This window comes from Coregonus lavaretus (assembly GCF_964263955.1).
Source record: "Coregonus lavaretus genome assembly, contig: HAP1_SCAFFOLD_720, whole genome shotgun sequence".
NCBI lineage: Eukaryota > Metazoa > Chordata > Actinopteri > Salmoniformes > Salmonidae > Coregonus > Coregonus lavaretus.
In genome coordinates, this window is record NW_028164941.1 from 205,944 (window position 1) to 231,745 (window position 25,802).

The window sequence follows — 25,802 nt, forward strand, 5'->3', positions numbered from 1 at the left end:
AGTTTATTCATATCACAAGATTCCAGCATAAGTTTACAGACCTGCAGTGTCTGGAGAAACAGCGTCCCAAAATAATCTGTCTGTTTCTGACCCTCTCTTTGTCTAGCCCATACTTATAAACAATGCAAAAATATGGGTTGCTCCCTCCGCTGTCCAATCACCTGTCTCCCCTTGGGCGTCACCCTACAAATGGCTACTTTTGAACTAAAATCAACATCCTTTCAGTTCCACATGAAAAACATTAACAAAGACATAATCCTAATACACTACAACAGCATCTGCTAAATGACGTAAATGTGATGTAAAATGGTGGAACTTCCACCTAGCTAATTACCATGTTGATTACACCTGACAAATCCTCTCATATCTCCCAATGTGTAAGTCGCTCTGGATATGACGTAAATGATGTAAATATCTCCATAGGAACAGGAACACCTGATACATTCTCTGATCTCCACAAGTGCGTTGGGCAGCGGTGGGAAAACCATTGAAGGTAAGAAAATCGGGACGGGGCTTCCGTTGAATTTTTCGAAATCGCCCTGGCATAGGGTATAGGGGTCCATTTGTTCATAAAGGTCCAATAACAAATCGTAATATCAAATCATTTCTGGATAAATTAAAGTACCTTACTGACCACGTTTCCATCCACAGTTTTTATGCGCGTAAAGTCATACCGAATAAAAAAATAAAATAATACTAATCACAACAGCAGTGATGGAAACAGGAAGTTTCGGTACAATTTTATAAACGCCGACAGATCATTTGTTCGTTCGGCATGGTGGGATATTTATTGTCTAAACATAACCGTGATAAAAGGCAGTGTTATAACCTTTAATTTCTAAGTAAACTTTGGAGTCACGAGATTATATGGTGTGTGGTTTTTTCCACTACGACTCGTTGGGAAAGCAGGCAGTTTATCAGGCTACAGATGAAATAAGTTATGAACTTCACAGGGTAGTGAAAGTGCCACGGTGATGAGCTTGATGCTCCTTTCCAATAAATATTGAGGGTCGTATTCTGGTGACATGATCGAGGATGAAGGGTTTTTAAGCCATGAGACATGGATTGTGTATGTGTGCCGTTCAGAGGGTGAATGGGCAAGACAAAAGATTGAAGTGCCTTTGAACGGGGTATGGTAGTGGGTGCCAGGCGCACCGGTTTGTGCCAAGAACTGCAACGCTGCTGGGTTTTTCACGCTCAACAGTTTCCCGTGTATCAAGAACGGTCCACCACCCAAAGGACATCCAGCCAACTTGACACAACTGTGGGAAGCATTGGAGTCAACATGGGCCAGCATCCCTGTGGAAGGCTTTTGACTCTAGTAGAGTTCATGCCTCGACGAATTGAGGCTGTTATAAAGTCAAAAGTGTGGGGGGGTGCAACTCAATTTTAGGAAGGTGTTCCTAATGTTTGGTATACTCAGTGTAAATTCAACGAACTAAACGTTAGCTAGCTAGCTAATCGTTAACGTTATCTTGCCAAATAAACACCGAATAGAAGCTTGCTACAGAAGATTACCGTTTCAATGTACTCCGCCTTGTTGTACAGTATCTCACACAACTCCATGATTGTAAAAATAAAATAATAATAATGTTGTACAGAAAACGAGTTGATGTAGATTGTGTTGCTCTGCTGTCAACCGCTCCCTTCAGTACCGTGAATGGGTTTTCAGACCATACTAACAGGGCACTACATCATCGATGGGGGGAGACTCAATATTAGGAAGGTGTTCTTAAAGATATACTCTTCAGAAATCACTCCAGCATTTCCTGGTTGCTAAAATTCTATTACTACGCCTAATTTCAGTGTATGTGACAAAAACAAGCAAGTATAGTGTAGAGAATCATTGTACCATCTAAATCTCTGTGAAGTATATTGTCCATAACCCGAAAAAAACTTCACAACGGGAAGCATAGAAATAGAGCACATAGAACAGATCTACCGCTTCTTAGACTTGCGTTCAATGACCATGACAGATCTAGAACTCATATTTCTATGTGAAATTGTTTTTGGGTCACTCAAAAAGTTATATATTGCAGCTTTATCGTAAAACGCAGGGAAAATCTTTATTGAGACATACAGTATTGAGGGCCTCGTTGAGACAGACCCAGGAGTCTTCCCCCCCCGCTAACTGTAAGTCTGCTAAATGACTCAAATGTAAATATTTATGACCCACCTTTACCCATCCCGTTGGGCTTTAGGGGTGACTGGGGGAACTCCATGAACCTCAAGGTGGCGCTGTACAACAAGAGTCCAACCACAAAGGGATCTTTATTTTTTTTTTTCCATCTCCCCAAACTCCGGAGAAAACACATTTTCATTAAATACAGCGGAAAACACAAGACAATGCATCTGATGCCACAGAGAGAACAGGAGGAAGAGAAGTGGGATTTGACGCTGCCCAGCCCAGCCAGTCAGACGGCATCATCAGGACTTCCTGTGAGGAGCAGAAACAGGAAGTTCCACCTCAGTAAACACAGGAACAACAAGCAGGAAGTTCCACCTCAGTAAACACAGATGCAGGAACAGCTTCATTTAATAAACGTGGTTTTTAAATGTGATGAAGTAGAAGCTGATTCTATTGTTTTAGACCAGTTAATAAAAGGCAGGGATCCAAACGACCCCGGAGAAAACCGCCTGTGCACTGCGGTTGACTGTTGCAGGTCATTTCTGCTCGAGGCATCTGCAGCGTTTGCAGCGAACGTGATTTCTGCGAACGTCTATGGAAACGGCCTTTTTAAAAGTCCATCACTGCGCGCAGGTCACTAAGCTGTGTTGGATTGATTTCCGTTTGAAACGGTAATGACACGGGGAGGCTAACTGATGTATGTATATACACTAGAGAACGGGTTCCCTAACTGTTTCACCCAGGCCCCCCTTCCAGCAGGGGGAACATCCCCCACCCCAGGCCCCCCTTCCAGCAGGGGGAAACATCCTCAGGACCCCTTCCAGCAGGGGGAACATCCCCCACCCCAGGCCCCCCTTCCAGCAGGGGGAACATCCCCCACCCCAGGCCCCCCTTCCAGCAGGGGGAAACATCCCCCACCCCAGGCCCCCCTTCCAGCAGGGGGACATCCCCCTCCCCCCCTACACCAGGTCTATTTCTATGGGCCACAAGCACTGTTCATGACAAACTGTTCACACCCCTCTTTGTTGGCGGAGAGAAAATGTTTCCGGTTTAAAAGATCATTTTCTTGTAATCCTATATACACGTTTTGTCACGTCTGAGATGTGTATTCACGTGATTTGACCCGAACATTACAACAAAAACCTAAGCCAAAGAAATGTTAGCTGACACGGGCAAGTTGATCTGGACACACTCAGAGTAAGTTGAAAGCCTGACTGAGGCCCGCACCTCCCTACCTCCCCCTCTAGGGGGCGCGCCACAGAGTTTTGGGAACTACTGCACTCGGTGACTGACAGGGGGCGCTATGTTGAAGCCACCGCGTCTACATCTTGGCCCTCCCACATCGTAAAAAAACAAACACTTTGGAAGTTATAGAAATGCATTTACTGTAATGTCTTACATTTTAATTGTATTACAGACGCCTTAATGCATTACTTTTAAATTCTACTATGTGCGCTAAACAAATGAACGAAATATTTTCCTTAAAGTATATATATATTTTTTGAAAGTACTAATGTTACTGTCCTCGCTACAAAAAAAAAAAAAAAAAAACATCTTAAATGCAGAAATACAAAACATTTCAAATGAAATACTGTAGAATTCCATTCATTCCTACGGAGGACTGCTTCTACTGAGGAGTGGCAATATGGCCGACCAGCTGGCTTCAAAGTCTCTTCATGGTCAAAACATAGCATCAGCAATTCAGGATATATACACACGTCATTGGAGACTAATGACATGGTTCTGATGAAGGCCGAAACGAAAAGCTTTTAATAGTTGTTTAAATAAAATAATGTTTTTATTTTTATTTTATGGTGAGCGAGCGTTACACTTCTCCCTTCTCAACGACACGGGGAAAAGGCGGAGTGGACACTCACTCTGAGTGCGCTAGTAATCCTAGCTTGGTTCTATTCATACACGTCCTTCTTGTCGGCGATGTACTGGACGATATCCTGGGGAGACATCAGCTTCTCTGCCTCCGCGTCTGGGATCTCAAACCCTGTAGCAGGAACACACACACGTTAACACACACACACACACACACACACACACACACGTTAACACACACACACACGTTAACACACGTTAACACACACACACACGTTAATACACACACACACGTTAACACACACACGTTAACACACACACACACACACACACACACACACACACACACGTTAACACACACACACACACACGTTAACACACACACACGTTAACCCAGCGGTATTAACCAATAGTTGTATATAGGCTGTAGGTAGGAAGTGGAAAAGGGGATAGTTCATCCAGAAATCTAAGTTCATGTCATGGAAACAGAATGACTAGTCTAGAACGGACATTTCTATTATAATCAACTGGTGGACCAGCAGGGAGACAGACAGGGAGAGACAGACCAACAGACAGACAGGAAGAGAGAAAGATGGACAGACAGACCCCCAGGGAGACTCACCAAACTCATCCTCCATGGCCATGATGATCTCCACCTGGTCCAAGCTGTCTAACCCCAGGTCCTTCAGGAAGTGGGACGACGTCACCAGCTGAGGATAGAGGCAGGTGGTACATATAGATTACACACACACACCCAGGGGACTGGTTGATGGATCAGAGGAGGTTAGAACACACACAGGGGGCTGGTTGATGGATCAGAGGAGGTTAGAACACACACAGGGGGCTGGTTGATGGATCAGAGGAGGTTGGAACACACACAGGGGGCTGGTTGATGGATCAGAGGAGGTTAGAACACACACAGGGGGCTGGTTGATGGATCAGAGGAGGTTGGAACACACACAGGGGGCTGGTTGATGGATCAGAGGAGGTTGGAACACACACAGGGGGCTGGTTGATGGATCAGAGGAGGTTGGAACACACCCAGGGGGCTGGTTGATGGATCAGAGGAGGTTGGAACACACCCAGGGGGCTGGTTGATGGATCAGAGGAGGTTAGAACACACACAGGGGGCTGGTTGATGGATCAGAGGAGGTTAGAACACACACAGGGGGCTGGTTGATGGATCAGAGGAGGTTGGAACACACACAGGGGGCTGGTTGATGGATCAGAGGAGGTTAGAACACACACAGGGGGCTGGTTGATGGATCAGAGGAGGTTGGAACACACACAGGGGGCTGGTTGATGGATCAGAGGAGGTTGGAACACACACAGGGGGCTGGTTGATGGATCAGAGGAGGTTGGAACACACCCAGGGGGCTGGTTGATGGATCAGAGGAGGTTGGAACACACACAGGGGGCTGGTTGATGGATCAGAGGAGGTTAGAACACACACAGGGTTTGTCTATGGAGATTGCATGGCTGTGTGCTCGATTCTAGACACCTGTCAGCAACGGGTGTGGCTGAAATAGCCGAATCCACTAATTTGAAGGGGGCGTCCACATACTTTTGTATTTATACAACGGGTGGGTCTAATCCTGAAAGCTGATTGGTTAAAAGCGCATTCCGGCCGACGTCTATTCCACAAGTTACCGCCGGCTAAATCAATGACGTTAAAATGCCTATTTACTCTGTTCCATCTTGTAGTGGGTTCGATTCCCCGGGACCACCCATACACAAAAAATGTATGCACACATGACTGTAAGTCGCTTTGGATAAAAGCGTCTGCTAAATGGCATATTATTATTATTATCTGACTGCGCAATCCACTGTCTCGTCAGCCCAGCCAGGCAATTTATAAACTTGAACTCCACTATAAAAAGCATCTAGACATTATCTCACATTTCTTTTAGACTATCATTTCGTTTTTAACAGCGGATATTTGTATAAACCTTGCTGTCTGTCTCTCTGACATTTGCAACGTTGTTACAATCTTCAAATTCTATCTCCAGCTGTCCCACAGTAATGAACGTGTCGGGAGTCGTGGACGAGACAGAAAGGGAGGCAGAGTTTCTCAGCCAGTCGAAATCATGAATCAGCGGGCATCATTTTTATGGACATATACAAAGAAATGTCAATTGAAAAAAGACGAAACGCAGCTAGTTTGCAGTCTTTCCAGCTTCAGTTTGAAGTGATTGTGTTAGCTGTGTTGTTGTCTAGCTCCTCTGAACAACAGTGTCCTGACCAGCGAGCACATTTTCTATGCCAGGGTGAAATCGCACCTCATTAGCTCATTGTTATGGATACATACAAATAAATGTCACTAGAAAACAGCTTAAACAAATACAGCTACTTTGCTATTATTCTGGCTGCACTGTTTGACGTGACTGTAAGTTAGCCGTAGTTGGCTAGCTAGCAAGCAAGGGATAAGAACGTTGCCAGCCAGTATGGCAATGGAACATTTAGAATTAACGACTGGGTCGCGTCCATAGATACAGAACAAAAAGACTGAACGACTGGGTCACGTCCATAGATACAGAACAAAAAGACTGAACGACTGGGTCACGTCCATAGATACAGAACAAAAAGACTGACCGACTGGGTCGCGTCCATAGATACAGAACAAAAAGACTGAACGACTGGGTCACGTCCATAGATACAGAACAAAAAGACTGAACGACTGGGTCGCGTCTCTGGCAACCGAACCGATAGCACGAACGACCAGCCGGCTTGGGTAGCAACCCTAGATTTGTGTCGGGACTATATCTCGTGGAAGAATGAAATAGTATGAATAAATTAATCAAAATAAAGTTTTTTTGATGAAAATATGTCAATCATTATTATTTGAATATGTCGGTAACCTGATGTATAAAGGCGATAATGCCCTCTCAAAAGGCATCTCTTCTCGGGGAATTATCACTTAAATATAATATACTTTATGAAAACATGCCCAGGTGCTTTTGGGCCTCAAAGGAGACTTGCTGTCCAGCTGCCTCAGATAAGGAGTGTTGATGTTGTCTGAAAAGTCGAACTGATCCTAGATATCTGGGGTGTAATTCACTAGACACCAAACGGAACCGTGCTGTAGCGGATGGAACGAAACAAGAGGGAATTTGTCCAATAGAAACTCTTTGTTTTCATTGGAAAACTCAACTGTTTGGACTAATGATCACCCCCCCCCCCCCCCCCCCCCCCCCGGTATTCCTACTCTCAAACGAGCCACCGGTGCCTCGGTCTGTCCTTACCTTCTCTGGGTTGATCTTGTCGTAGAGCTTGAGGACGTACATGACGCGCTCTTTAATGGTCTCAATGGTGAGGGGGGGCAGGTCTCCATACTGTCTGCACAACAACCCCACTGAGCTAGAGATCTAGAGAGAGAAGAAAGCGAGGAAGGAGGAAGGGGGAAGGGGAAACAGGGATGGGTTTAGAGGTCATTCACTTGTCGATGCCAGCTTGACTGACAACACTTCAGCATAATGCATCAAGCAGTGAAGTTCAAGCCTAGAGGTAATAGCTAGCTAGCTAACTCATGTCACAGATGTCCACCGCATTGTATGTAGTGCAGTGGTGTTGCACAAGCCATGCATGTATCGTCCAGTCACACAACCCCAGGGCATTGATTAATAGCTAGGAGCTACACATTTGCTTTGGTTTAAATTAAAAAATGTGTCAATCGACTCATCTAGCTAGTACACACTTGATAACGTACTAGCTAGCTAGTAAGCTAGGTTAACAGTACAGTACTTGACTGTACCACAGATGAATAGTTGAACATAAAAGTATCTTTTGATTGTACTCAACTAGCTAGCCGAGTATCTAAACGATTACAGGACAATTAGCGCAAGCTAGCTGTTAACTTGCTTAGGCTAACGCGTGAGACACGGTCGGTTGTTTTGTAATGTAATATCTCCAACTAGGCACTTTTCAGAGACATTTTCGTTGAATTAGCAATTGACCCAGTTGTAAGACCTTGGCCGTGCACAGTGACAGGCAGATAGCCACTAGCTAGCTATCACTAGTTAACCGATTTTGTCGGAAAGGTAACTGGTAGGTCAATGTGTAAAACCAGTACTGCTAGGCCACAGCAGCAGCGACCCGAGTGGGTTCAATGTTATTCAAAGACTGACCCGGGTTTGTTCGATCCACCGTGTCCGCTGACTGCTGCCAATGGAGGAGAATGACCGGGGGTTGGACAGGACCGGGACCGGGGCGGCGGCGGCGGCGGCTCTCACTGCAACGTTCCCCGACGAGAGCCTCGCAGAAGGCCGGGCGAGCTGGCGGACACACTGCGCTAGGACACGGGACGCCATGATTGAGAAGATACCGATCAATCCCAGGGTGCAAAGCAAACACGTCTGGGAGAAAAGGAGGTCAAATGTGAGGGTGCGCACTGGTTATTATGAAATAGCGCCGATATTTTATATTGTTGTGTTTTTCATTATTCACTATAACGTCAGTGTAATGTTTTCCTGTATGTTTTCTTATTTAATTAAATTGGAATGATGTAAAAAAAAAAATTTGGGGGACTTTGGTTGAATTAGTCGAATCGGGTAGACATGACTAATCACCCGAACACACAAAAAAAAAACATTTCAATTTCGTCAATCATTAACAATGATGTTACTTCTTTAACTCACATATTTTTTTGTATTTTCATTGAATATACTTTTTTGTATTTTTGTGAGCAGAAGAGTTCACGCCATATGCTTGCCATCATCATCGATGATGTAGTGCCCTGCTAGTATGGTCTGAAAACCCATTCACGGTACTGAAGGGAGCGGTTGACAGCAGAGCAACACAATCTACATCAACTCGTTTTCTGTACAACATTATTATTATTTTATTTTTACAATCATGGAGTTGTGTGAGATACTGTACAACAAGGCGGAGTACATTGAAACGGTAATATTCTGTAGCAAGCTTCTATTCGGTGTTTATTTGGCTAGATAACGTTAACGATTAGCTAGCTAGCTAACGTTTAGTTCGTTGAATTTACACTGAGTATACCAAACATTAGTAACACCTTCCTAAAATTGAGTTGCACCCCCCCACTTTTGACCTTTTAACAGCCTCAATTCGTCGGGGCATGAACTCTACTAGAGTCAAAAGCCTTCCACAGGGATGCTGGCCCATGTTGACTCCAATGCTTCCCACAGTTGTGTCAAGTTGGCTGGATGTCCTTTGGGTGGTGGACCATAATTGATACACAGGGGAAACTGTTGAGCGTGAAAAACCCAGCAGTTCTTGGCACAAACCGGTGCGCCTGGCACCTACTACCGTACCCCGTTCAAAGACACTTAAATCTTTTGTCTTGCCCATTCACCCTCTGAATGGCACACATACACAAGCCATGGCTCAAAAACCCTTCTTTAACCTGTCTCCTCCCCTTCATCTACACTGATTGAAGTGGATTTAACAAGTGACATCAATAAGGGATCATAGCTTTCACCTGGATTCACCTGGTCAGTCTACGTCATGGAAAGAGAAGGTGTTCTTAATGTTTTAGTACACTCAGTGTATGTAGAGTACACAGTCAATGCATTGAACCATCGTTGCTAGCTAGCTAGCCAGCTGAATTGTAGTCAGACCATTTCTGAGACAAAGCACCGATTTACAGTTAGCATCAAAGCGGTGTTGTAAACTTGTAGCTAAGTCGGTACCGTTATACCAACTGATCAGCGTGGCCTCTCCCTCTCAGGCTTCTGGGAACAAAGTGAGCAGGCAGTCGGTACTGTGCGGCAGTCAGAACATCGTCCTCAACGGCAAAGTAAGTAACGACAAGCAAACCGGTGGTACACTATGAGATGGGCCAGTTGGTGCTTTATTCCTTCCATTCACTATACAGGTAATACACTATGAGATGGGCCAGTTGATGCTTTATTCCTTACATTCACTATACAGGTGATACACTATGAGATGGGCCAGTTGATGCTTTATTCCTTGCATTCACTATACAGGTGGGACACTATGAGATGGGCCAGTTGATGCTTTATTCCTTACATTCACTATACAGGTAATACACCATGAGATGGGCCAGTTGATGCTTTATTCCTTACATTCACTATACAGGTAATACACCATGAGATGATGGGCCAGTTGATGCTTTATTCCTTACATTCACTATACAGGTGGGACACTATGAGATGGGCCAGTTGATGCTTTATTCCTTACATTCACTATACAGGTAATACACCATGAGATGATGGGCCAGTTGATGCTTTATTCCTTACATTCACTATACAGGTGGGACACTATGAGATGGGCCAGTTGATGCTTTATTCCTTACATTCACTATACAGGTGGGACACTATGAGATGGGCCAGTTGATGCTTTATTCCTTACATTCACTATACAGGTAATACACCATGAGATGATGGGCCAGTTGATGCTTTATTCCTTACATTCACTATACAGGTGGGACACTATGAGATGGGCCAGTTGATGCTTTATTCCTTACATTCACTATACAGGTAATACACCATGAGATGATGGGCCAGTTGATGCTTTATTCCTTACATTCACTATACAGGTGGGACACTATGAGATGGGCCAGTTGATGCTTTATTCCTTACATTCACTATACAGGTAATACACTATGAGATGGGCCAGTTGATGCTTTATTCCTTACATTCACTATACAGGTAATACACTATGAGATGGGCCAGTTGATGCTTTATTCCTTCCATTCACTATACAGGTAATACACCATGAGATGGGCCAGTTGATGCTTTATTCCTTCCATTCACTATACAGGTAATACACTATGAGATGGGCCAGTTGGTGCTTTATTCCTTACATTCACTATACAGGTAATACACCATGAGATGGGCCAGTTGATGCTTTATTCCTTCCATTCACTATACAGGTAATACACTATGAGATGGGCCAGTTGATGCTTTATTCCTTACATTCACTATACAGGTAATACACTATGAGATGGGCCAGTTGATGCTTTATTCCTTCCATTCACTATACAGGTAATACACTATGAGATGGGCCAGTTGGTGCTTTATTCCTTACATTCACTATACCTCCTTGAGATATGACAATAACTGTCTCCCTCCCTCCCTGTCTGCCTGTCTGCCTGCCTGTCTGTCTGTCTGTCTGCCTGTCTACCTCCCTGTCTGTCTGTCTGTCTGTCTGCCTGTCTACCTCCCTGTCTGTCTGTCTGCCTGTCTACCTCCCTGTCTGTGTCACCCTCCCTCCCTGTCTGTCTGTCTACCTCCCTGTCTGTCTCCCTCCCTGTCTGTGTCACCCTGTCAACCTGTCTTGTCTGCCTGCCTCCCTGTCTGTCTGTTTGTGTCTATCTGTCTGTCTGCCTCCCTGTCTGTCTCCCTGTCTTGTCTGCCTGCCTCCCTGTCTGTCTGTTTGTGGTCTATCTGTCTGTCTGCCTCCCTGTCTTTCACCTTGCCTGTCTGTCTCCCTCCCTCCCTGTCTGTGTCACCCTCCCTGTCTGTGTCACCCTGCCTGTCTGTGTCACCCTGTCTGTCTGTGTCACCCTGTCTGTCTGTGTCACCCTGCCTGTCTGTGTCACCCTGCCTGTCTGTGTCACCCTGCCTGTCTGTGTCACCCTGCCTGTCTGTCTCCCTGTCTGTCTCCCTGTCTTGTCTGCCTGCCTCCCTGTCTGTCTGTTTGTGGTCTATCTGTCTGTCTCCCTCCCTCCCTGTCTGTGTCACCCTGCCTGTCTGTGTCACCCTGCCTGTCTGTGTCACCCTGCCTGTCTGTGTCACCCTGCCTGTCTGTGTCACCCTGCCTGTCTGTGTCACCCTGCCTGTCTGTGTCACCCTGCCTGTCTGTGTCACCCTGCCTGTCTGTGTCACCCTGCCTGTCTGTGTCACCCTGCCTGCCTCCCTGTCTCCCTCCCTCCCTCTGTTTGTCCCTGTCTCTTCCAGACTATAGTAATGAATGACTGTATAATCCGTGGAGACCTGGCCAACGTCAGGGTGGGGAGACACTGTGTTGTGAAGAGCCGGAGTGTCATTCGACCGCCCTTCAAAAAATTCAGCAAAGGGTAAGTGAGTTCTGCTCCTCTTCTTCTAGACCAGGGGGTCTCCAATAGGGCTGAACGATTAATTGCATTCGCGATAATATCGCGATTTGACTGAACGCGATTTTCTAATCGCAACGTGCGCGATTTGAGGTGGTCACGTGACGCGACTTTTCATGCTGTCCAGCGCAATGTCCTCTTGCTCGACGGAACAGTCAGAAACTGACACAGCTGATACTTTAATATCGAAGAGGAACAGCACGTCGGTGGTGTGGAACTATTTTGGTTTTAAAAAAGAAGATGCTGAGCAGCGTCAGGTGTTGTGCAGAGCATGCCGTGCTCCGATTGCTACTTCACGGGGTAACACTACAAACCTGTTTCAGCACTTAAAAAAATACCACAAATCAATGCATGACAGTTGTATGACCAAAATGCCGAGCATCAGTGCGCGAGACAAGCCAAATACCTCAAGACAGGGATCACTGACAGAAATGTTCGAAAGTGTCACTCCGTATGAACGTAATTCAAAACGGCACGGAGAAATCACTCGGACAATAACCGAGTTCATAGCCAAAGATATGATGCCTCTCAGCACGGTGACCAAGCCTGGGTTCATGGCATTAATACATACGCTTGATAAACGTTACAGTATACCCTCCCGCACATACTTCAGTCAGACTGCCATACCGGAGCTGTACAAAAAGTGCAAAGAGAAAGTCGCCGCGGAACTTAAAACGGTGGAGTTTTTTGCTAGCACTACTGATATGTGGTCAAGCCGCACAGCTGAGCCGTACCAGAGTCTTACAGTCCATTTTATTGATGAAGATTTCAACCTCCGAGCTCGCTGCCTACAAACTACCTACTTCCCAGACGATCACACAGGGGAAAATATTGCAGCCGGCCTGAGAGAAGGGCTTGTCAGCTGGGATCTCCACGAGGAGAATCACGTCTGCATCACGACGGACAACGCGTCGAATATGGTGCTTGCTGCGCGGCTTAATGAATGGACGAGGCTCCAATGTTTTGGCCACAGATTACATCTTGCCATTGGTAAGTTATCGTGTGTGTGTGTGTGTGTGTGTGTGTGTGTGTGTGTGTGTGTTTGTGTGTGTGTGTGTGTGTGTGTGTGCGCGAGTGCGAGAGAGAGAGATGCGTCGATTAGTAAAGCTGAATATACAAATATATATAAATGATATTATATAAATCGGATGGGATTAAATAAATTCATACTTCCACTCCTTTTCTAATATGTAAATTCATTTTACTTGCTTATATCATATGTCTGTCTGTGGTGGAATGCCCACCTGCATTTTTTTTCTTTTCTTGTTTTTGTTTTTTACATGTTTTTTTAGTGTTTATGAGAGAGAGAGAGAGAGAGAGAAAGAGAGAGAGAATTGACATGCAAATAAAGACCCTTTGAATTGAGAGAGAGAGAGAGGATGTGTTGTGGATGTGTGTATTTCAGAATTACAGCTAATTTGAGTGTGTAATAGTGAGAGCCTTGTATCAAAACTCAAATTGTGTGTAATACACTACTTTTTATTTCTTTTAGAAAATGCACTCAAAGATGACAGAGTGTCAAGGGCAACAGCACTGTGCAGGAAGCTGGTGGGGCACTTTTCCCACAGTTGGAAGAAGAAAGCAGCCCTGACGGAGGCACAGAGAGAGCTCAAACTCCCTGAGCACAACCTCATAACGGAGTGCCCAACAAGATGGGGTTCTAAAGAAATGATGATTGCCAGAGTGCTTGAACAGGCCAAAGCCATTTCTCAGGTATTGTCTGGAGATCGATATGCACGCTCCCTTATCCCAACCTGGCAGGATATTGACGTGTTGGAGTCGATTCACAAGGCACTGCATCCTCTACTGGAGTTTACTGATGCTCTTTCTGGAGAGGAGTATGTAAGCATCTCCTACCTCAAGCCAGTTCTCCACCCTTTTGCCACATCAGTCCTGGCTGAAGATGCTGAGGACACTGACCTGACTAAATCAATAAAAACCAAAGTCCTAGCATACCTCAATAACAAATATGGAGACCCAAACATCCAGGAGCTTTTGGATGTTGCCTGTTTCCTGGACCCTAGGTTCAAAATACAGTACATCAGTACAGACAACATCCCTGCTATCAAGACTCGTCTGAAGACAGAGATAGTAGACTTGGCACAACGTACATATCATTGGGTAAATAATTATGTATTTCACAAAAACAAAAATTTTCTGTAAAATCTAACTGGAAAACTAATGGCTGTTGTTTTCATCTAATAGGAGAAGAGGTCTCGTACTGAAACTGTTCAGATGCCTCAAAGTGCACAGTCCTTGGGGGAAAAGACGAAGAGGTCTCTTGGCAGTTTTTTCAAGACCAGTTCAGCCTCTCCTTCTTTGCCTGTAAATCTTGAAGATGTCGCAGAGGCAGAGATAAACAATTACCTGATGACTCCTACCATTGATGGAGAAGATGATCCATTGGCTTGGTGGAGGGTGCACAAGATCAGCTACCCACAGTTGTGCACCATGGCACGCAAGTATCTTTGTGTACCTGCTACAAGCGCTCCCTCAGAGCGTCTTTTTAGCACAGGAGGGAATATTGTGACTTGCACTCGCTCATCCTTGAAGCCAGAAAAAGTCAATATTCTGGTTTTCTTAGCAAAAAACCTGTGAGCCACTGAGAACAGAACTGTTGGATAAGTATGGCTGGCAGTGCCATACTCGTAGTGAACTTTAGTCTGTGTGGTGTGTTATTGTTGTGTACTTGAGATAAGTGAGGCTCATCTATTTTATATTATAATATTCAAATCGTTTATAAAAAATAGTTTGTCTAAATTAAAAGTGCATTTCTCATTTTTTATTTATAACTTTATTTACTTTGATTTTACAAAATATTTTCAAAGCAAATTCCTTGTTTCAGTTGTGTGAAATGTTACTGACTTGGGAGCAGTAAGATACATACAATTTAAAATTATTTTTTTCTTAAGACTGTACCTTTTGCACACAGTGTTTACAAAGTTCATGCCTTTGTTTAAATTATTTAAATGCACAGTGGCAAAGCCACAGATGTTTCTGTAATGAGCAGTTCAATAAAAATGTCATTTATTTCAAGTCATACATGTTTGAATTTAATTCTAACAAATAGACCCAGCCTATGGGAAAGAACATTTCACACTAAATGTATATACTATTGTGTTGGTCATATTTAAATCATTCATTATGTTTTGTAGGGGAAAAAGGATAAATAAATTAAATCGCATATTAAATCGCAATCGCAATATTGGGGGCAAAAAATCGCAATTAGATTATTTTCCAAAATCGTTCAGCCTTAGTCTCCAACCGTTTCTAGCATGAGCTACTTTTAAATGTTTTAAGTAGCATATGTTTTTAAACATATGGCCTATTTATTTATTGCCTTACCTCCATAACTTACTACATTCGCACACACTGTATATATATTTTCTGTTGTATTTTTTTGACTTTATGTTTTGTTTTACCCCATATGTAACTCTGTGTTGTTGTTTTTATCGCACTGCTTTGCTTTATCTTGGCCAGGTCGCAGTTGTAAATGAGAACTTGTTCTCAACTGGCTTCTTACCTGGTTAAATAAAGGTTAAATAAAAAAGCTACATTCTATTTTGTATAGCTTTGAAATAGGCACATTCTTCTCTTGTCCTCTACCCGGCAACTGTTCCCCGGGTCCTTGGTGCACAAGAGATGTGTTTTATGTCAATATATCTGGTAAAATAATGGTTAATAAACAGTATTTGGCGCGACAGGCCCCATAATATTCTCTTTTGTACTTTCCCAGATTCTGTTTTCTGTTGCATTTTTCTTGATTTGGGATTTTTTTTCTGTTTGTTACTCTCAATATTACAATTATTCATAGAGAAACAGCGGGGGGGGGGGGGGGGGGTCTGAGTCGATGATAAAATCACATCAGAAGACAATTTTTGAGGTCTGGAAAAATATCTACATTTAGATTTTTAAATGTATTTCCCCTTTAACTGTGCATCTAGCTAGAGAGAGGAATGTGTTGGTCTGGTGATGTTTCTGCTGATAGATCTAGCTAGAGAGAGGAATGTGTTGGTCTGGTGATGTTTCTGCTGCTGATAGATCTAGCTAGAGAGAGGAATGTGTTGGTCTGGTGATGTTTCTGCTGCTGATAGATCTAGCTAGAGAGAGGAATGTGTTGGTCTGGTGATGTTTCTACTGATAGATCTAGCGAGAGAGAGGAATGTGTTGGTCTGGTGATGTTTCTACTGATAGATCTAGCTAGAGAGAGGAATGTGTTGGTCTGGTGATGTTTCTGCTGATAGATCTAGCTAGAGAGAGGAATGTGTTGGTCTGGTGATGTTTCTGCTGATAGATCTAGCTAGAGAGAGGAATGTGTTGGTCTGGTGATGTTTCTGCTGTTAGATCTAGCTAGAGAGAGGAATGTGTTGGTCTGGTGATGTTTCTGCTGATAGATCTAGCTAGAGAGAGGAATGTGTTGGTCTGGTGATGTTTCTGCTGATAGATCTAGCTAGAGAGAGGAATGTGTTGGTCTGGTGATGTTTCTGCTGTTAGATCTAGCTAGAGAGAGGAATGTGTTGGTCTGGTGATGTTTCTGCTGATAGATCTAGCTAGAGAGAGGAATGTGTTGGTCTGGTGATGTTTCTGCTGTTAGATCTAGCTAGAGAGAGGAATGTGTTGGTCTGGTGATGTTTCTGCTGATAGATCTAGCTAGAGAGAGGAATGTGTTGGTCTGGTGATGTTTCTGCTGTTAGATCTAGCTAGAGAGAGGAATGTGTTGGTCTGGTGATGTTTATGCTGATAGATCTAGCTAGAGAGAGGAATGTGTTGGTCTGGTGATGTTTCTGCTGTTAGATCTAGCTAGAGAGAGGAATGTGTTGGTCTGGTGATGTTTCTGCTGCTGATAGATCTAGCTAGAGAGAGGAATGTGTTGGTCTGGTGATGTTTCTGCTGATAGATCTAGCTAGAGAGAGGAATGTGTTGGTCTGGTGATGTTTCTGCTGATAGATCTAGCTAGAGAGAGGAATGTGTTGGTCTGGTGATGTTTCTGCTGCTGATAGATCTAGCTAGAGAGAGGAATGTGTTGGTCTGGTGATGTTTCTGCTGCTGATAGATCTAGCTAGAGAGAGGAATGTGTTGGTCTGGTGATGTTTCTACTGATAGATCTAGCTAGAGAGAGGAATGTGTTGGTCTGGTGATGTTTCTACTGCTGATAGATCTAGCTAGAGAGAGGAATGTGTTGGTCTGGTGATGTTTCTGCTGATAGATCTAGCTAGAGAGAGGAATGTGTTGGTCTGGTGATGTTTCTGCTGATAGATCTAGCTAGAGAGAGGAATGTGTTGGTCTGGTGATGTTTCTGCTGATAGATCTAGCTAGAGAGAGGAATGTGTTGGTCTGGTGATGTTTCTGCTGATAGATCTAGCTAGAGAGAGGAATGTGTTGGTCTGGTGATGTTTCTGCTGATAGGCCTCATGCTGCAGCACGTCATGACAGTTTGATAAACAATGGCCACCCAATTGATACAAGTAATCATGATATACAGTGGCCTTCGGAAAGTATTCAGACCCCTTGACTTTTTCCACTTTATGTTACAGCCTTATTCTAAAACGGAATAAATTGTTTTTTTTCCGGATCATCAATCTACACACAATACCCCATAATGACAAAGCAAAAAAACTGGTTCTTAGAAATGTTTGCTAATTTATTAAAAATAAAACAACCGGAAATATCACATTTACATAAGTATTCAGACCCTTTACTCAGTACTTTGTTGAAGCACCTTTGGCAGCGATTACAGCATCGAGTCTTCTTGGGTATGACGCTACAAGCTTGGCACATCTGTATTTGGGGAGTTTCTCCCATTCTTCTCTGCAGATCCTCTCAAGCTCTGTCAGGTTGGATGGGGAGCGTTGCTGCACAGCTATTTTCAGGTCTCTCCAAAGATGTTAAAATTGGGTTCAAGTCCGGGTTCTGGCAGGGCCACTCAAGGACATTCAGAGACTTGTCCCGAAACCACTCCTGCGTTGTCTTGGCTGTGTGCTTAGGGTCGTTGTCCTATTGGAAGGTGAACCTAAAATATATATATAAAATATATATATAAATGTGCAAAAATGTCTACAAACCTGTTTTTGCTTTGTCATTATGGAATATGATTGCTGAGGATTTTTTATTTTTTAAATCCATTTTAGAATAAGGCTGTAACGTAACAAAATGTGGAAAAAGTCAAGGGGTCTGAATACTTTCCGAAGGCACTGTAGTTCTGTCAGTTAACATTCAACATCCAGTGTAGCAGGTCTGTGGTCTTCTTAGTAGACAGGTTGATCTCTAACCCCTGACCTCTGCCCCCTTCAGAGTGGCCTTCTTCCCGCTGCACATCGGAGACCATGTGTTCATCGAGGAGGACTGTGTGGTGAACGCTGCTCAGATTGGATCTTACGTACACATCGGGAAGAACTGTGTCATCGTGAGTGGCTCACACACACACACTCACACAGAGTTAAACACACACTCACACAGAGCTAAACACACACTCACACAGAGTTAAACACACACTCACACAGAGTTAAACACACACTCACACAGAGTTAAACACACACTCACACAGAGCTAAACACACACTCACACAGTTACACACACACACACATGGATTTAGAGCACTGGCCGTGGGAACAATTCAGGTCCTAATTCTGGGCCATGTGACGCTTGGAAAGACAACATTTCACTGGCCTGCCGGTGATAGTTTGGCACATTTTCTACTAGCCTCTGGCTAGCGGGCTAGCTTCATTTGCTTCCCTGTTACAGGGTAGTCACATGATTTATATTTATTGCAGGGTAGTCACATGATGGTAGTGGTCGGTAGAGGTTCTGTTGTGATGCCACAATGGGGGTAGTGTGTTCTGTCAACATAGAGATCCTATGAAATGTCTTTTAATGTGATTCTACATGTAATTCTATGGTTCTCCCCATAGAGATCCTATGAAATGTCTTTTAATGTGATTCTACATGTAATTCTATGGTTCTCCCCATAGAGATCCTATGAAATGTCTTTTAATGTGATTCTATATGTAATTCTATGGTTCTCCCCATAGAGATCCTATGAAATGTATTTTAATGTGATTCTACATGTAATTCTATGGTTCTCCCCATAGAGATCCTATGAAATGTCTTTTAATGTGATTCTATATGTAATTCTATGGTTCTCCCCATAGAGATCCTATGAAATGTCTTTTAATGTGATTCTACATGTAATTCTATGGTTCTCCCCATAGAGATCCTATGAAATGTCTTTTAATGTGATTCTACATGTAATTCTATGGTTCTCCCCATAGAGATCCTATGAAATGTCTTTAAATGTGATTCTACATGTAATTCTATGGTTCTCCCCATAGAGATCCTATGAAATGTATTTTAATGTGATTCTACATGTAATTCTATGGTTCTCCCCATAGAGATCCTATGAAATGTCTTTAATGTGATTCTACATGTAATTCTATGGTTCTCCCCATAGAGATCCTATGAAATGTATTTTAATGTGATTCTACATGTAATTCTATGGTTCTCCCCATAGAGATCCTATGAAATGTCTTTCATGTGATTCTACATGTAATTCTATGGTTCTCCCCATAGAGATCCTATGAAATGTCTTTAATGTGATTCTACATGTAATTCTATGGTTCTCCCCATAGGGTACCATACAATTAGAATGATTTTAATTATAAATCTATTATTCTATGGAGGGTACAGTCACAGGAGGGTCAGGGATTCTTCTGTCATTCTCTGAGTGGGCCAGGAGTCACTGCTACACTGAGTGGGCCAGTAGTCACTGCTACACTGAGTGGGCCAGTAGTCACTGCTACACTGAGTGGGCCAGTAGTCACTGCTACACTGAGTGGGCCAGGAGTCACTGCTACACTGAGTGGGCCAGTAGTCACTGCTACACTGAGTGGGCCAGTAGTCACTGCTACACTGAGTGGGCCAGTAGTCACTGCTACACTGAGTGGGCCAGTAGTCACTGCTACACTGAGTGGGCCAGTAGTCACTGCTACACAGAGTGGGCCAGGAGTCACCGCTACACTGAGTGGGCCAGTAGTCACTGCTACACTGAGTGGGCCAGTAGTCACTGCTACACTGAGTGGGCCAGTAGTCACTGCTACACTGAGTGGGCCAGTAGTCACTGCTACACTGAGTGGGCCAGGAGTCACTGCTACACTGAGTGGGCCAGGAGTCACCGCTACACTGAGTGGGCCAGTAGTCACTGCTACACTGAGTGGGCCAGTAGTCACTGCTACACTGAGTGGGCCAGTAGTCACTGCTACACTGAGTGGGCCAGTAGTCACTGCTACACTGAGTGGGCCAGTAGTCACTGCTACACTGAGTGGGCCAGTAGTCACTGCTACACTGAGTGGGCCAGTAGTCACCGCTACACTGAGTGGGCCAGTAGTCACTGCTACACTGAGTGGGCCAGTAGTCACCGCTACACTGAGTGGGCCAGTAGTCACTGCTACACTGAGTGGGCCAGTAGTCGCCGCTACACTGAGTGGGCCAGTAGTCACTGCTACACTGAGTGGGCCAGTAGTCACCGCTACACTGAGTGGGCCAGTAGTCACTCCTACACTGAGTGGGCCAGGAGTCACTGCTACACTGAGTGGGCCAGTAGTCACTGCTACACTGAGTGGGCCAGTAGTCACTGCTACACTGAGTGGGCCAGTAGTCACCGCTACACTGAGTGGGCCAGTAGTCACTGCTACACTGAGTGGGCCAGTAGTCACCGCTACACTGAGTGGGCCAGTAGTCACTGCTTCACTGAGTGGGCCAGGAGTCACTGCTACACTGAGTGGGCCAGTAGTCACTGCTACACTGAGTGGGCCAGTAGACACTGCTACACTGAGTGGGCCGGTAGTCACCGCTACACTGAGTGGGCCAGTAGTCACTGCTACACTGAGTGGGCCAGTAGTCACTGCTACACTGAGTGGGCCGGCAGTCACCGCTACACTGAGTGGGCCAGTAGTCACTGCTACACTGAGTGGGCCGGTAGTCACTGCTACACTGAGTGGGCCAGTAGTCACTGCTACACTGAGTGGGCCGGCAGTCACCGCTACACTGAGTGGGCCAGTAGTCACCGCTACACTGAGTGGGCCAGGAGTCACTGCTACACTGAGTGGGCCAGTAGTCACTGCTACACTGAGTGGGCCAGTAGTCACTGCTACACTGAGTGGGCCAGTAGTCACTGCTACACTGAGTGGGCCAGTAGTCACTGCTACACTGAGTGGGCCAGTAGTCACTGCTACACTGAGTGGGCCAGTAATCACTGCTACACTGAGTGGGCCAGGAGTCACTGCTACACTGAGTGGGCCAGTAGTCACTGCTACACTGAGTGGGCCAGTAATCACTGCTACACTGAGTGGGCCAGGAGTCACTGCTACACTGAGTGGGCCAGGAGTCACTGCTACACTGAGTGGGCCAGTAGTCACTGCTACACTGAGTGGGTCAGTAGTCACTGCTTCACTGAGTGGGCCAGTAGTCACTGCTACACTGAGTGGGCCAGTAATCACTGCTACACTGTGTGGGCCAGGAGTCACTGCTACACTGAGTGGGCCAGGAGTCACTGCTACACTGAGTGGGCCAGTAGTCACTGCTACACTGAGTGGGCCAGTAATCACTGCTACACTGTGTGGGCCAGGAGTCACTGCTACACTGAGTGGGCCAGGAGTCACTGCTACACTGAGTGGGCCAGTAGTCACTGCTACACTGAGTGGGCCGGTAGTCACTGCTACACTGAGTGGGCCAGGAGTCACTGCTACACTGAGTGGGCCAGAAGTCACTGCTACACTGAGTGGGCCAGTAGTCACCGCTACACTGAGTGGGCCAGTAGACACTGCTACACTGAGTGGGCCAGCAGTCACTGCTACACTGAGTGGGCCGGTAGTCACTGCTACACTGAGTGGGCCAGTAGTCACCGCTACACTGAGTGGGCCAGAAGTCACTGCTACACTGAGTGGGCCGGTAGTCACTGCTACACTGAGTGGGCCAGTAGTCACTGCTACACTGAGTGGGCCGGGAGTCACTGCTACACTGAGTGGGCCAGTAGTCACCGCTACACTGAGTGGGCCGGCAGTCACCGCTACACTGAGTGGGCCGGCAGTCACTGCTACACTGAGTGGGCCAGGAGTCACTGCTACACTGAGTGGGCCAGTAGTCACTGCTACACTGAGTGGGCCAGTAGACACTGCTACACTGAGTGGGCCGGGAGTCACTGCTACACTGAGTGGGCCGGTAGTCACTGCTACACTGAGTGGGCCGGCAGTCACTGCTACACTGAGTGGGCCAGTAGTCACTGCTACACTGAGTGGGCCAGTAGTCACTGCTACACTGAGTGGGCCGGGAGTCACTGCTACACTGAGTGGTTGTTCATGTGGTTTCTGTTGCTCCAGGCCAGGGTTGCTGCTGTGTCTGGTTGTTAATGCTCTGAGTGTGTGTGTGTGTGTGTGTGTCTGTGTGTGTGTGTGTGTGTGTGTGTGTGTGTGTGTGTGTGTGTGTGTGTGTGTGTGTGTGTCTGTGTGTCTGTGTGTTCCAGGGCCGGCGGTGTGTGTTGAAGGATTGCTGTAAGATCCTAGACAACACAGTTCTTCCTCCTGAGACTGTGGTTCCTCCCTTCACCGTGTTCTCAGGATGCCCAGGTCAGAACACACCAACTCCTCTACCTCCTCCTCCTCTACCCCCTCCTCCCCCTCCCCCTCCTCCTCCTCCTCCTCCTCCTCCTCCCTCCCTCCCTCCCTCCCTCCCTCCCTCCTCCTCCTCCTCCCCCCTCCCCCTCCCCCTCCTCCTCCTCCCCCCTCCTCCCCCTCCCCCTCCCTCCTCCTCCTCCTCCCTCCTCCTCCTCTACCTCCTCCTCCTCCCCCTCTAACCCCTCCTCCTCCTCCTCCTCCTCTTCCTCCTCCCCCTCTACCTCCTCCTCCTCCTCCCCCTCTACTCTTAAAAAAAAAAAAATCCTACTCAATGACATCATGGTTTTTGCATATGTAGACACTGGTGCTGGAGATAATGAATGAGGTTGAAAAGTGATGGAAATGCCCTTTTAAACTCTTTCTAACTGGTGTCTCCCCCTCTACCTTCTCCTCCTCCCCCTCTACCTTCTCCTCCTCCCCCTCCCCCCCCCCCCTCTACCTTCTCCTCCTCCCCCTCTCTCTCTCTCTCAGGTCTGTTTTCAGGAGAACTGCCAGAGTGTACCCAGGACCTGATGATTGATGTGACCAAGAGTTACTACCAGAAATTCCTCTCTCTCAGCCAGATATAACCCCCTTAACCTACCCTACCCTACCCTACCCTACCCTACTCTACACTATCCAGATATAACCCCCTTAACCTACCCTACCTTAACCTACCCTACCCTACCTTAACCTACCCTACCTTAACCTACCCTACCTTAACCTACCCTACCCTTAACCTACCCTACCTTAACCTACCCTACCTTAACCTACCCTACCTTAACCTACCCTGCCTTAACCTACCCTACCTTAACCTACCCTACCTTAACCTACCCTACCTTAACCTACCCTACCTTAACCTACCCTACCTTAACCTACCCTACCTTAACCTACCCTACCTTAACCTACCCTACCTTAACCTACCCTACCTTAACCTACACTATCCAGATATAACCCCCTACTCTACCCTACCCTACCCTACTCTACACTATCCAGATATAACCCCCTACCCTACCCTACCCTACCCTACCCTACCCTACCCTACTCTACACTATCCAGATATAACCCCCTTAACCTACCCTACCTTAACCTACCCTACCCTACCTTAACCTACCCTACCTTAACCTACCCTACCTTAACCTACCCTACCTTAACCTACCCTACCTTAACCTACCCTACCTTAACCTACCCTACCTTAACCTACCCTACCTTAACCTACCCTACCTTAACCTACACTATCCAGATATAACCCCCTACTCTACCCTACCCTACCCTACTCTACACTATCCAGATATAACCCCCTACCCTACCCTACACTATCCAGATATAACCCCCTACCCTACCCTACTCTACACTATCCAGATATAACCCCCTACCCCTACATATGTTGGAAATGACGTTTACAACGTGCAATCAGATTGAATCCCAGCCCTACTCTCATTGTAGTTGATAATAATAAACAGTGTTAAAGCAGTGTGTCTATCTGTTACAACAGATCTTTGAGAATGAATGGTTTAATTTCCCTTAGTTCGTCTGATTAGAACCAGGGTGTATTCATTAGTCGGACTCCGTTTGCAAAACTTTTTTTTGCTTCAAAAAAAGGTTTACTCAGTCCAAAGGCTCTTCGACGTGACTGTTGGGTTCTTAAAAAACGGAAGTTGTAGTTCAATGTAGTTTGATGCTTTTCCGCGCGTTTCCATTCCAATCTGAATAGTCTGCGAAATGGTTGGCTGAAGCTGCACATGTATAAACTCTAGGTAGATTCTTCCAAGCTTCCAAGGAGAGACACGGCTGAACTACAACTTCGATTGGAGACCAAATAGGAACTCAACAGCGTTTGGAGTAAAAGCTTTTCTATTTGCGAAACATTTTGCGACAGACGAAACGTTTTTTTTTGCAACGCAAGCCGACTGATTATACACCCCCAGGTCTCAGGTGTCACCAGTCATGCTGCTCTGGCGCCATCCTGTGGACTGCTGGGAACATAGCTTCAACTCCATTATTTATTTATTTTATTTTTAGTCATTTAGCAGACACAAATTTTGCTCATTTGCACCCCAGTATCTCTATTTGCACATCATCTCTTGCACATCTAGCATTCCAGTGTTAATACTAATTGTAATTATTTTGCACTATAGCCTATTTATTGCCTTACCTCCATAACTTGCTACATTTGCACACACTGTATATATATTTTCTGTTGTATTTTTTTGACTTTATGTTTTTTTTACCCCATATGTAACTCTGTGTTGTTGTTTTTATCACACTGCTTTGCTTTATCTTGGCCAGGTCGCAGTTGTAAATGAGAACTTGTTCTCAACTGGCTTAATCTGGTTAAATAAAGGTGAAATAAAAAAATTAAAATAAATAGATGTGCAAGAGATGATGTGCAAATAGAGATACTGGGGTGCAAATGAGCAAAATAAATAACAATATAGGGATGAGGTAGTTGGGTGGGCTAATTTCAGATGGGCTGTGTACAGGTGCAGTGATCGGTAAGGTGCTCTGACAACTGATGCTTAAAGTTAGTGAGGGAGATAAGAGTCTCCAGCTTCAGAGATTTTTGCAATTCGTTCCAGTCATTGGCAGCAGAGAACTGGAAGGAATGGCGGCCAAAGGAGGTGTTGGCTTTGGGGATGACCAGTGAGATATACCTGCTGGAGCGCAGACTACGGGTGGGTGTTGCTAAGGTGACAAATGAGCTAAAATAAGGTGGGGATTTGCCTATCAGTGATTTATAGATGGCCTGGAGCCAGTGGGTTTGGCGACAAATATGTAGTGAGGGCCAGCCAACAAGAGCGTACAGGTCACAATGGTGGGTAGTATATGGGGCTTTGGTGACAAAATGGATGGCACTGTGATCGACTACATCCAATTTGCTGAGTAGAGTGTTGGAGGCTATTTTGTAAATGACATCGCCGAAGTCAAGGATCAAGGATCGGTAGGATAGTCAGTTTTACGAGGGCATGTTTGGCAGCATGAGTGAAGGAGGCTTTGTTGCGAAATAGGAAGCCGATTCTAGATTTAACTTTGGATTGGAGATTCTTAATGTGAGTCTGGAAGGAGATTTTACAATCTAACCAAATCAAATCAAATTTTATTGGCCACATGCGTCAAATACAACAGGTGCAGACATTACAGTGAAATGCTTACTTACAGC

The 25,802-nt window shown here is 45.3% G+C and overlaps 2 protein-coding genes across 2 annotated transcripts; one reads left to right on the forward strand and one right to left on the reverse strand.

Moving 5' to 3' along the window:
- Positions 1–2,252: 2,252 nt before the first annotated feature.
- Positions 2,253–8,306, reverse strand: LOC311116439 (acyl carrier protein, mitochondrial-like). The gene is made up of 5 exons (XM_084191525.1): positions 8,080–8,306; positions 7,198–7,320; positions 4,578–4,665; positions 4,006–4,127; positions 2,253–2,437 (listed from the first exon to the last, which is right to left on the reverse strand). Exons 1-4 carry the CDS (start codon positions 8,260–8,262, stop codon positions 4,036–4,038), a joined length of 486 nt encoding a protein of 161 aa, XP_084047651.1. The 5' UTR covers positions 8,263–8,306; the 3' UTR covers positions 2,253–2,437; positions 4,006–4,035.
- Positions 8,307–8,687: 381 nt separating this feature from the next.
- Positions 8,688–24,115, forward strand: dctn5 (dynactin 5). The gene is made up of 6 exons (XM_084191522.1): positions 8,688–8,854; positions 9,651–9,719; positions 11,845–11,963; positions 18,291–18,402; positions 22,513–22,615; positions 23,135–24,115. Exons 1-6 carry the CDS (start codon positions 8,807–8,809, stop codon positions 23,230–23,232), a joined length of 549 nt encoding a protein of 182 aa, XP_084047648.1. The 5' UTR covers positions 8,688–8,806; the 3' UTR covers positions 23,233–24,115.
- Positions 24,116–25,802: the final 1,687 nt, after the last annotated feature.